The sequence below is a fragment of the Mytilus californianus genome, unplaced genomic scaffold (assembly GCF_021869535.1).
Source record: "Mytilus californianus isolate M0D057914Y unplaced genomic scaffold, xbMytCali1.0.p SCAF_1, whole genome shotgun sequence".
In the NCBI taxonomy this organism is placed as follows: Eukaryota; Metazoa; Mollusca; class Bivalvia; order Mytilida; family Mytilidae; genus Mytilus; species Mytilus californianus.
In genome coordinates, this window is record NW_026262581.1 from 77,194,133 (window position 1) to 77,207,704 (window position 13,572).

At 29.7% G+C, this 13,572-nt stretch overlaps 1 protein-coding gene across 12 annotated transcripts in view; it reads right to left on the reverse strand.

The window, feature by feature from the left end:
- LOC127724284 (plasma membrane calcium-transporting ATPase 2-like) overlaps nucleotides 1-13,572 on the reverse strand; it is a 145,802-nt gene that overhangs the window by 44,214 nt on the left and 88,016 nt on the right. For 9 of the 12 annotated variants that reach the window (XM_052231280.1, XM_052231211.1, XM_052231225.1 and 6 more), the window contains 3 exons: nucleotides 10,982-11,107; nucleotides 9,945-10,109; nucleotides 2,619-2,654 (listed from right to left, as the gene is read on the reverse strand). In XM_052231280.1, coding sequence (XP_052087240.1) covers nucleotides 2,619-2,654; nucleotides 9,945-10,109; nucleotides 10,982-11,107 — 327 coding nt within the window. Of the gene's footprint in view, nucleotides 1-2,618; nucleotides 2,655-3,432; nucleotides 3,457-9,944; nucleotides 10,110-10,981; nucleotides 11,108-13,572 lie in introns of all 12 variants that reach the window. The other 3 variants (XM_052231266.1, XM_052231260.1, XM_052231275.1) reach the window with 3 other exon arrangements.

A 13,572-nucleotide genomic window follows, 5' to 3' on the forward strand; every position in this document is an offset into this window, starting at 1 on the left:
CGTTTTTTTTATAAAGTTATTAAGGTAAAAAAAAATTTGCACAGAGGACCTAGTTTAATTTATATGCATGCATTGGTTCAATAATTTGCATAATATTATAACACTCTTAAATAGATTTTATGTGACTTTCAAACATCTCTTTTTTTTTAATTCTAAAATGACCGCTAATCCACAAACGAAAATTTTCTCATGACGTGTAGACATCTCTAAATACCATGCAGTAGCAATAATAGCCAGCCACCAATAGCATAAGCACAGAAAGGAAAGATGCATTAAAAGACTGAAAGAAAAATTCATCTAAAATAAACAGACAAATATCAACAAATTCTAAATATCAAAATTCAAATTTGAACAAATATTAATAATTAGTAAGCTTTTCAGGCACAATTTCAGAAATTACTTTTAATGTGAATCCTTGTACAAAACAAATAATCTGAAGGTTTCACATAAACTGCTTTTTAGAAAATAATTGTTTAACCAATTTCAAGAATAAAACTTTTGCATCACAAATGCTTAACATTTATAAATGTTTTACTGGATTCAAACATTTTGAGATATTGAAGTATTAAATGTTATTTCTTTTCCTTAGGCAAAGCTATTGATTATCATCTTTATCTTTTATAAATAGAAATGTATATTATGAAAAAATAAGATATATGACAAAATAAATAAATCAAATAATAATATAATATGAACTGTCCAATATCTTGACATAAACAAATAAGAATAATAGAATAGAAATAATAAAATCAAAGCCAAACATATAAAGAAATGCAATAAAAAAGAAAAGAATAGCCAGACAAGACTGTATGAAATTTTTAGGATAGAAATGCAATAAATAAAAAGCCAAATAACATGTATAGAATGTATATAATAAAACAAGTAATAAATAAAAAGCCAAATAACACGTATAAAATGTGTATGATAGAAAAGCATTACAGAATACGCCACATTACATGAATAAAATGTGCATGATAGAAAAGCATTACAGAATAAGCCACATTACATGTATAAAATGTGTATGATAGAAAAGCATTACAGAATAAGCCACATTACATGTATAAAATGTGTATGATAGAAAAGCATTACAGAATTAGCCACATTACATGTATAAAATGTGTATGATAGAAAAGCATTACAGAATTAGCCATATAACATGTACACAATGAGTAGTGTAACATTCAAAGCACAAAGTCAAGGTGAACATGATTGCTTTATAATGATTGCTTGAAGGCTTGCTGGACTTAAGAAGGGACTGATGTATTGCTTTCTTCCACCCACCATAGAGAATAAGTAGAGGATTATCTCAAACAACTATTAGATCACATTATGGTCATGGTATTTCTATATAGAATATGGACATGAACAAATACTAAAGCCTCAAAGGAACTGTATCATTCACCTGGTATAATAAAATGAACTAATGATTGTTTGCTTGTTGTTTGTTTAACGTCCAGTGGCAAATATTTCATGTATGTTCAGGACGACATTTATTTCTGTAAATTTTTAAAAAAGCGTTGTGCTTTGGTAGATGAAAGTCTTAAAAAATGCAGAAAACTCCTCAGAACAGTTTTGAGCTAGGATTTACAATACATTTTGCATGACAATACTATCCCTAGCATCCACTTGAGGCTTTTCTGAAAACTTGTAACAAGAATCTAACAAGAAGTTGCACATGATGTATATCCCCTCTTCTTGTCAGACACAATTAAAAATGTAAAGTATGATCAATCAGAAAGTGACTACCAGTAACTTGCTATAAAAAAATTGCTTACAGGGTACAGCTTAACATTATAAAGAATCAGACCAAATATCAAATCATTCCTTAATACAGGAGTTCAGTAATATGTAACCACAGCTTTTCAGAGGTGAAGTTTACAAAGAGATGACGACAGACAATGGATGCAAAGTGATGGCTTAACCTACATTTTGCTATAGTGTTGTTACTTCATTGTTGTGCAGTGTTTGGAAGCATGCATGTTATTATTTCGTGACAGTAAATGCAGAGAAAGTACATGTGGAAAGATAATATAAAAAAAAATGAAAAAGAAAATGAAAATGGAATGTATTTATGTAAACTCTGGACATAAATTGTGAGACAACAAAGTAATAACCACACAGAGGAAGTTAGAAATAGACACAGGTTTTTTTTCCAGACGAAATGAATGCTTTATGAAAGTAAACAAAGAAGTGAGTTTCCATCTTTTTATCAAAGTAAACAAATACAGAAAACTAAGATGACAATTGGTACTAAATATATTCTGATCCCACTGAATGTTGTATTAACATGTTAAATCTTTCACCAAACAAAGCAATGGGGGGAAGGTCAGGGTTGGTGGACATAAAGATGTAAGGCACTATGTCACCTTCACTTTTTGGTAAACATATCAATGCAACATAAGATCAACATATCTTATATCCTTAGAACTTTATGAACATACCAATCATAAAACTCAAAGGATATTATTTACTTTTTTCCAAAAAAGTTTTGTATGTTAATATATGTAATAATCATACTTGTAAAAAAAGAATTTTTATGTAAATAGTGCTGTTTTTTCTATGTTGATCTTTATTTGTGAAACTATCTAAAATCTATACAAGGGAGGTAACTGACTTACATGGAACTGTTTGTCCGGCAGTGTTAGTCTGTGAACCTGTAAGCCAGAGTCGGGAAGGAAGCATAGTTATAAAAGTCAACAAATGTCCCAATATAAAGGATCTTCACTTCAAAATGTACCTCACACTTTTTTTCACCTCTTAAAAACATAAACATGTTTCGGGTGTTGTTTTTAATGAAATTACGAGCCAATCAGAGAGTACATTATGTTCAATGAAATACTAAAGTCCCATTACATATAAAAAGTGAAGTACATTTAAAAAGTGCATATAATTTCATTCATATAACAGACTATTATCATATCAATACACTCTAAAGGATTGAATAAGTGCACAGGTGCATATTGTATGGTCTCACAACAGAACACATTGCTATCTAACAACCAAAAAACAGCAAGCAATTTTCTAAGGTTGAGAGGCGCAGACTTCAAAAATTATTTAGAATCAGTGAAAAACTAGCAGAGAAGATCATTTGTGAATAGTGATCTTTTTGAAATACATGAATGAATAAATCAGTATTTTAAAGTGTTAATTGTATCAAGTTTGGAATAACACAAGTTAACATTTTGAAAAGTTTGAAATAAGAAGAAAAATTTTGAAAGACCCTTCATTCAAACCAAAATGATGGTAGTATAAAAAGATGACAGGATTACAATTATAATTCATTTTTTTCATTTTAACACAACATATGCATAAAAGTCTTCTTTTCTTTTCATTTTCAAATTAGAAATGTTAGCTGTAAGTAAATCATGAAAATTGTTTGCCATTTTTCTGACAACAAAATAATAAAACTGAGAAGGCATTATTGTACTTTACCTCGATATGCCACTATTGTCACTTCTCAAATAAAAAAACAAGCAAGTCAGTTGTGCTCATTCATCAATCTTAACCCTAAGGTTGCCATGTAAATTTATTTTATTATGGATATACATATACGTACAGCATATAAAAATAATTTTGTAAAATAAACTCAGTGCTAATAAACATTTTTTTTTAATATGAACATAAGTCTATTTTGAAGACAGACAAAATTTCTACCAACTGGAAAATGATTGGTTTCTATAATGTAGAGGAGAACGAGAGAAAAGAACAAACATGCAAACTGTACAAAATATTAAATAGGAAAAAATTCAAAACCATATAAAAATAAGACATCCTATTTTTCTTTTAGCTCTAAAATTAAAAGTTGTGAAATAAAAGATAAAATATTTACAATACTGTATTAAGAGTAAAGACTACCATGAAAGTATTAACCAGTTGGTAGAATCAATGCCAATGTTCATAAATCATTTAAGCAGCTGTGACAATAAAAAAAAATTGACAGCTATACTCTAACAGTCACTGTGTATACTAAAAGTTGACCACTTCTATATGAGACCAAGTGAAAAAAGGTAACCCCCGGCAGGTGTCAAATTTTCAAGCAAGGCAATCTGATCAATAGTCAATTTTGCAATTACCTTACTGAATTTTTTTTATTTTTTGGCAATGGGCAACAACACCTAGATAGAACAGACTGTATCCCTGTCTATACAAATCTTATGGTAAGTGCATGTATTGGAAGATTTGGACAAATGAAAACTTTCAAGCATTTAACTGCATAATCATCCACTTTGCAATCCCATTTTAACCATAAATGTGTAATGCAAGTTACGAAGTAAATAAAATGCTCCGCAGGGCGCAGCTTGATACGACCGCAGAGGTCGAACCCTGAACAGTTGGGGCAAGTATGGACACAACATTCAAGCTTGATACAGCTCTGAATTTGGATTGTGATTAAATATTTGACACAGCATAGGTTTCTGACACAGAATGAATGTGGTCTAAGAACTTAAAAATTTTAAATTGGACATTCACCTATTATGGTCCAATATCCAAAATCTAAATACATGGTTAGATTCAGAATATCAAAGAACCCCAAGAATTCAATTTTTGATGAAATCAAACAAAGTTTAATTTTGGACCCTTTTGACCTCAATGTGGACAAAGTTGATAACGGGGCCCAAAAATCTAAATACATGGTTAGATTCAGCATATCAAAGAACCCCATATATTCAATTTTTGTTGAAATCAAACAAAGTTTAATTTTGGACCCCGATTTGGACCAACTTGAAAACTGGGCCCATAATCAAAAATCTAAATACATGTTTAGATTCAGCATATCAAAGAACACTAAAAATTCAATTTTTGTTAAAATCAAACTAAGTTTAATTTTGGACCCTTTGGACCTTAATGTAGACCAATTTGAAAACGGAACCAAAAATTAAGAATCTAAATACACGGTTAGATTTGGCATATCAAAGAACCCCAATAATTCAATTTTTGATGAAATCAAACAAAGTTAAATTTTGGACCCTTTGGACCTCAATGTGGACCAATTTAAAAACGGGGCCCAAAATCCAAAAACTTAATACACAGTTATATTCAGCATATTAAAGAACCCCAAGAATTCAAGAATAAAACCCCATTGAAATTGATCAAGAAATAAGCAATTTATAAGAAGTATCTTCTTTTGCACAATACTGTGCAATTGAATATTTCTTGCTATTGCGCAATACTGTGCAATTGAAGATTTCTTGCTATTGCGCAATACTGTGCAATTGAAGATTTCTTGCTATTGTGCAATACTGTACATGTGCAATTGAAAATTTCTTGCTATTGCACAATACTTATTATATAAAAATTTACACATCCTGTTTGGTGTGTATCTCCTACCATATCATTATTATTTGCTTTTAAATATAAATCAGAAATAACCAACTTAAAAGGGAAAATTTTAAAAGAAAAAAAAAGGAAAAAAAGAAAATAAAAGAAAAAAAAAAAAATCCCCCCCCCCCTCAAATTTTTTGAACCCCCTTATGATTCATCACCCCCAAACTCAATCCCAGCCTTCCCTTTGTGGTATGGTACCTTGCAGTACAATTTCAGAGAGATCCATACACTTGAACACAAGTTATTGTCTTGAAACTAGAAAAATGCTTATTTTTGGCCCCTTTTTGGCCCCCAATTCCTAAACGTTTCAGGCAATTACCCCCTAACTCAATTCCAGCTTTCCCTTTGTGATATGAAACCTTGTAGTACAATTTCAGAAATATCCAAACACTTACACACAAGTTATTGTCATGAAACTAGAAAAATGCTTGTTTTTTGCCCCTTTTTTGGCCCCTAATTCCTAAAATTTTGAGGCAATTACCCCCAAAATCAATTACAGCCTTCCCTTTGTGATATGGAACCTTGTGGTACAATGTCAGAGAGATCCATACACTTACACACAAGTTATTGTCTGAAAGTTACAAAAATGCTTATTTTTGGCCCCTTTTTGGCCCCTAATTCCTTAACTGTTGGTACCATAAACCCCAAAATCAATCCCAACCTTCCTTTCGTGGTATTGAACCTTATGGTAAAATTTCATGGAGATCCATTCACTTAAACTAAAGTTAGAGTGCGAAAACCAATGTGTCTTCGGACGACGACGACGCCAACGTCATACCAATATACGACCAAAAAATTTTTAATTTTTGCGGTCGTATAAAAATTATTGTCAAATCATGCCCAATACACCATGCTCATATTGCTTTGTATAAGCAGAGATACAGTTTGTATTATTTATGGGTTGTCTTCCTTTGCAAAAGATTTTAAATTTGGAAACATGTGTTGTTTCCCTTTTTCTAAATGATTCTAAAATTAAAAACATGTTTTGTTTCCCTTTTTCTAAAAGATTCTTAATTTAGAAACATGTGTTGTTTCCCTTTTTCTAAATGATTTTAAAATTGAAAACATGTTTTGTTTCCCTTTTTCTAAAAGATTCTAAATATAGAAACATGTGTTGTTTCCCTTTTTCTAAACGATTTTAAAATTGAAAACATGTTTTGTTTCCCTTTTTCTAAAATATTCTAAATTTAGAAACATGTGTTGTTTCCCTTTTTCTAAAATTTTCTTAAACTGGAAATATGTTTTGTTTCCCTTTGAAACAGTTTGAGAACAAAGTTGGGAGTTGGAAAAAGGACATTTTGATTAGCTTCTTATACTGTCAGTCTGTCAAAAACTTTTAAAAGTTACAAATGTCTGTTCATGTATACTCTAAGTCTCTAACTCTATTCAATTAAAAATGGAATAAACTTATCTATTGTTTAAGCTTTTCAACAAAATATTCAGGTATTACTGGATCACAATGACTGTTAGCATGGATATCTCAAAATGAGCACAATGACTATTTGTAAACAACATATAGACAACAAACAAACAACATTTTACTTATCTATTAATATACTACACAAATATTCAATGTTGGAATTTATTTATATATGTATATATTTTCTTAAAAGATAAGTTTATTATATTTAATATCTGTATAATATTTTCAGAAACAAGACAAACTTAATTAATTAGCAGCAACTAGCGAAAGTCATTAGCTTATAGTTTAGGCCAAAATAACCCCCTTTAATAGCCTTTTTCCTTATCATATTTTTTTTAAGTATCTTATTGTTGATATGTACTTAATCCTTTTCCTGATGATTGGACAGTTTGAAGTAGATGTACTAATTTTATTTAAGATAAGAACTGACAAAAACATCTTTCTGCGTTGGTTTTTTAGTCTCTTATTTTCAAGTCTTGTTTTAATTTTTCCACTGTGAGACAGTTTTATCATTCAAAGTTTTAGTAATATAACTAAAACTGTAATGAATTTGTAATTTATGTTGCTTATGAAATATTACATTGAGTTTATATGCCATTAAGAATGGCCATAGTAACTCATCAGTTATTTTACATATGACAAGTCACCAGCTTGGGACTAACAATATTGACTGAACACACTATATTTTATTATATGAAATGACCTTTACTTTACTGTATCAATCATGTGAAGGCCATTATCCTATATCCATACATTTATTGATCTAGACTTATAACATTATTGTATTAATTGAATTTTTGTCATTTTATATTTATGGTGTTATCTACCTAATCCTTTTTCTGATATATGGATGATTTTTACATTATCACTTTCTCGTCATTCTTTAAAAAAAAAATCATATGTATTACAGTTACTATTTAAAAAGTTTGTATGTATTATAATGCCTTAAAAATAATGATTCCACTTAAAAAAAAAAAAAAAATATAAGGGACTCACGACAGGAAATCTATCTTTTTATTAAGTTTTTTTATAACTTAAAGACTACTATGCAAGAAATGTAAACAGTCAATTGGAACTATTTCAAACTGGTCTCATTTATTCTTATAGTAAATTTCAATTTAAAAAATAATTAAAAGCATGAAATAATTTATTTTCAATATAAACTAGCGATGCAAAAAATCTCTATTGAAAATATTCTCACTTGAAAACTTATTTTTGAGTTATCAAGAAGATTTTTCTACACATTTCCAATATGCCTAAATGTGAAATTGGTACTGATTATTCAATAACAATATATGATTTGAAGGAACCCTCTTGTCAAAGTAGGTCTCAATGTGTTCAGTGATTCTTAAAACTATTTTTAAATTGTTACCCCCAATTTCTTGACAGTATTTATGATTATTGTATAAGACATGCAAAACACGACAGAATGACAAAAGCACATTTACAACATAACATAACCACAGATCAGCTGCCTTAAAACTCTGTGTAGTTTAGTGATAAAACAACTGCCTATGGTTTTCTCATTGTATTCCTTCTTTGTTTGGTAATATTTTAAATCTAAATCAAAAAAATAAAAATATTTAACATGTGTTGGGATGTTAAAAATATGAGCTGTTTTTCATGCCAATCTGGATCTCTCAACAATTAAATCATTTTTTTATATGAAAAAAATGCTAACATTAATCAAATGTTAGACAATGAGGACAATGCCTTAAAAACCTAATAACAATTACATGTACTAATGCAATCATTCTGGTATGTTTATTATTAATTTTTAAAGATAAACAGTCAGTAATCTGGAAGTCAGAATTATCAAATATAAACAGTCAGTAATCTGGTATACTCGGGATTATCAAATATAAACAGTCAGTAATCTGGTATACTCGGGATTATCAAAGATAAACAGTCAGTAATCTGGTATACTAGGGATTATCAAAGATAAACAGTCAGTAATCTGGTATACTAGGGATTATCAAAGATAAACAGTCAGTAATCTGGTATACTAGGGATTATCAAAGATAAACAGTCAGTAATCTGGTATACTAGGGATTATCAAAGATAAACAGTCAGTAATCTGGTATACTTGGGATTATCAAATATAAACAGTCAGTAATCTGGTATACTCGGGATTATCAAAGATAAACAGTCAGTAATCTGGTATAGTCAGAATTATCAAATATAAATAGTCAATTATCTGGAATAGTCAGATGTATTTAAGATAAACAGTCATTCATCTGTTTTAGTCAGTTTTATCAAAGTTAAACAGTTGGTAATCTTGTATAGTCACTTTTATCAAAGTTAATCAGTTGGTAATCTGGTATAGTAAGAATTATCTAACTTAAACAGTCAGTAATCTGGTATAGTCAGAATTATCAAATATAGAGAGTCAATTATCTGGAATAGTCAGATGTATTTAAGATAAACAGTCATTCATCTGTTATAGTCAGTTTTATCAAAGTTAAACAGTTGGTAATCTTGTATAGTCACTTTTATCAAAGTTAATCAGTTAGTAATCTGGTATGGTCAGAATTATCTAACTTAAACAGTCAGTTATATGGCATAGTCAGAATTATGCCAAAGATAATGGCCACTTATCTTGCGTAGTTAGTTTTATAAAAGATTAATAGTCAAAACTATCAAGATAAAGGGTCAGTTATCTGGTATTGTCATAATAGTCACACATAACAGTCAGTTAATAACTACTAACGAAGCTAAGGAAAGTATTTCTTCTATAAGAAAATAAAGGTTGTCTCCCCTAAAGAATAGTCTATGTTTAATAGTCTGTTTTATTTATTTAAAACATAGGTCACTAAAAAAAAAATCCTGTGAAAAACCTTATAGAAGAATTTCATCATTTCTCATTATAACAAACATCAAACAATATCCAATAATAACACAATCTCTCATATAATTCAATGCAAGGAGAAATTTCTGGCAGAATCACATAAGAATAAGAAAATTCTGACAGAAAAACTTTTTAAATATGCACTTATGCAAGTCATGCAAATTAATGTCCCAGATAATGGTTTCACCCAATAACCACAATTCTGCTTAAAGCAAGATGCACTAAATGAACAGTAAATTGCTCTTTTTAACTTGACTCTCTGTTTTAGAACTCATGCCTACTTAATCGCCATAACCAATCTTGATTACTAACTTTCTTTTTGGAATTTTGTTAATTAGGACTATATACCTTCATTTGGACCATCTCCTTTTTTCTTGCCATTTTTCTTTTCTTTTTCTTTTTCCTTTTCTTCACCATGTGAGGCTCCCAATAGGGCAAAAATAATACCAGTTTGTGAGTTAATTCCAACAGCTGTGACCAACATTTTCCCACTTCCTTCCATGACATGGGTACCTTTAAGACAACACAAACACATTTTTTGTAGAGAAAAGATTTTTAATTATGAAAAACCCAAGACCACCTCTAAATCATTGTTTTCTGAAACACTTTCCATGTCATTTGATAAACAAAATCCCTATGAGTCCCTCCATTTTAAATTCAATTTAATCTTAATGATACAATTTAGCAAAAGATAGATTTTCTTCAAATATTTACATCTTACAATTTTCCCAATGACATTCAATTTCATTTAAGATTGGAAATTGTTTTATATCATATAAAATGCCAGTGTATCAAATAAGTGTGAAAAGCAGTTATTTTTTCCCTTAAACGTTAATTTCTTCATTACTCTGTTGATAGAATAAGTGTTCCATCGTAACTCTTGACATTTTCTGTTCGATGTACGGAGACCATTGATTTTCATCTAATGGTCAGTTATACATGGTAATATTGCCAACAATATTGATCTTATATTTGATGTAAGAAAATATCTCAACACAAGATGGTTCAATACAACACACAACACATTCCTTTCTATTTGGTTCCATGTTTGTTCAAATTAAATTTCATGGTCACAACTGTCATTGTCAAACCCTGATAATGAAAGTCTGATCCATACTGTTTTCTTTTATAGCGGCTTATGCTGCTATTTTTTTTTTTATAGCTGATATAAAAGCTATAGCTGCCTTTGAAAAGATGTCCACATTAATAGAATTAAATCTTCCTTCTAGGAATTAAAAAAAAATACAAACTTAAAACAGCTGAAGTTTAAAGATTTCAGAAGGGACTTCTTTATATTTGAAATTTCATCCATCAATCTATAGTCCCTCATCTTTGTATTAAAAACCAAACTAAAACATAGTGTACTTTATTGTTACATTCTATACCTGACAGCAAAATAGGACTTGTTGATTCTCCTTTCTTGACATGGTCTGATTCACCTGTTAATGAACTTTCATCTACCTTTAAATCGTTACTTTGTATAATTATACCATCTGCTGGTAAAAGATCACCTGAAAATAGAAATTAGTCAACCATGTCATATAGGTCAGCATATTGGTTTAATAAGAAAATCTGTGCTCTATGTATATCTGCTTGACTGTTCGTGTTAGAACTTTGCCTATGGTTCTAAATAGTTGCTATGGCATTTTCAAATGTTTTTTCATTGCTCACAATAAGTCCTCAAAACATGTTCATTGATGCAGATTAATTAGGATTGATAACATCATTCAAGAGATTGCTTATTAACTAGCCAAGCAAGAAATATTGACTTTTGTCAATCCTTGACATAAGTTTATTAACTAGAAATATTTCCAGGAACCATCAACATTTAAGAAATAGAATAATTTTGAATATCTATTACAGTGCAAGTACTTTATTTCATTTCTATATATATATATATTGTGCTGATATTTAGTGTAATTATATATATATATATATATAGTGCCTAGAAAATCAACTTAACAATGTAAGAGTAGATCTGAACATTTTGAGACATTAAGAATGACCTTGGGTAAACTTTTCTGCAAAAAGTTTTTTTTTCATACATTGTCGAAATAAAGTTTAAATAATGCTTTAAGAAATAAAAGACAAAACATTGTATTCAACCCTCCTTGTTTTTAAGAAAAAGACAAAACATTGTATTCAACCCTCCTTGTTTTTAAGAAAAAGACAAAACATTGTATTCAACCCTCCTTGTTTTTAAGAAAAAGACAAAACATTGTATTCAACCCTCCTTGTTTTTAAGAAAAAAGAAAGCATATTAAGAATTTGCAAATCTTATCTGAATAAAAAAAACTTGAGTTTATTCATAATCTCAAATCAGAAAAAAAAAAGATTTCATTTTCCTGTTTAACTACATGCAGTCCATATTTCATATTAGTATTCTGATATTTCAAATGTCGAGTACATCATGTTGTACATTTTGCACCACATTTCAACATCAAAAGGAACTGACTGCATATGTATGGAATGTAGAAAAGTCAATATTGGATAAATCTGTTATTACTATCAAAGTGAACATATCTGATACAAATGGTCTTCATCTTGGCACCAGATCAGGAGATACAACCTTACTTCAACTTAATACTGAAAGAACATCTTCATTTTCTCTTCATTGCTTGCATCAATGAAAATAAGTAACTATCAATAAAGTAAACAACCAGTAACCACCTGATATAATGCTGTGTAAAGCTTTGTCAACTTGAAGCTTACAGTAGTGTAAATTAGGGTTGTGTCATTTTCAACTTATCTGTCTTTTATAAAGAATGTGTGTTTCAGGTTTTGCGTAATTTTGACCTCTGCAAAAATTATACAACACAAGGCATGATTTCTAATGATTTTAACAGGTCCATGTTTCTTGACAGTAAGATGTTTGGTTTGTACCCAAAAAACTAGAACTGCTTTATAGAGTGTGAAGTGTGTGTAGTTATATATGTGTGCAGACAATGGTTTGTTACACCAGATATCTCATTATCAGAATGATATTTTTAAAACAGTATCAGGAACTTATCAGGAAATCAAATTAGCTAATAGAACTGTTTTTTTTTTGCAACAGTTTAACATGTGGAGTAAGAACATTATAAAAAGATAGTGTAAAATTTTGGATGAAGACAAAACCAGAAAGTAAACTCATCACAGATACAAGGATTCAAATTTTGTACACCAGATGTGCATTTCGTCTCCAAAAAGAACAACGCTCCAATAAAAAAAAGCCAAATAAAATGGTTATCATACCAATAAAGTGAGATTTTACCTGACCCTACGTTAGAGTTTTACTTCTTGATTGTCCACTGAAATTTTGTTCTGACCAATAAATAATATTGTCAACTGGACCAAATATTCAGTGAACCATCCAGCACCATTACCATATCTGAGATTTATGTTGATGACCCGGAGACAGTAACATTGACTGACAATGTATTTAGAAAGTTCTAATGTCAATGGAGATTCAATTAGATGTTGTAGAAAATTTGATTTGCTATTGTATAAAACTCTGCTTGCCACAAACTCCAATCCAATAAATATTGACAGACTTCAGCTTGGTCTGAATCGATCACAAACTGTTTACAATAATGGCTCTAATGATTTAATCTACAACTCTGTGATGTTAATGTTCAAAAATTTCTAAAGATCAAATCTAAAAAAAAAAAAACTAAAACATTTTAATACATTTTCCCAACAAAACATCATAAACAAGAGGCTCTCAAGAGCCTGAATGGCTCACCTGTAATTTTTTGCTTAAATCTTTCATCAATGATTATTTTTGCTTTTCAATATATCTTAATGAGTGGCTTAAAGATGTCATTTAAATGTTCTTTGTATCTGACATATTTTCTTCAAAAGCAAAAAAATGCATTTTACCCCTATGTTCCATTTTAGCCATAGTGGCTATGTTTCTTGACGTACAAGGAAATAAAATACAAAATTTATACTAGATACTCTGAAACTCATTCAGCCCAAGTTTGGCTGAAATTGA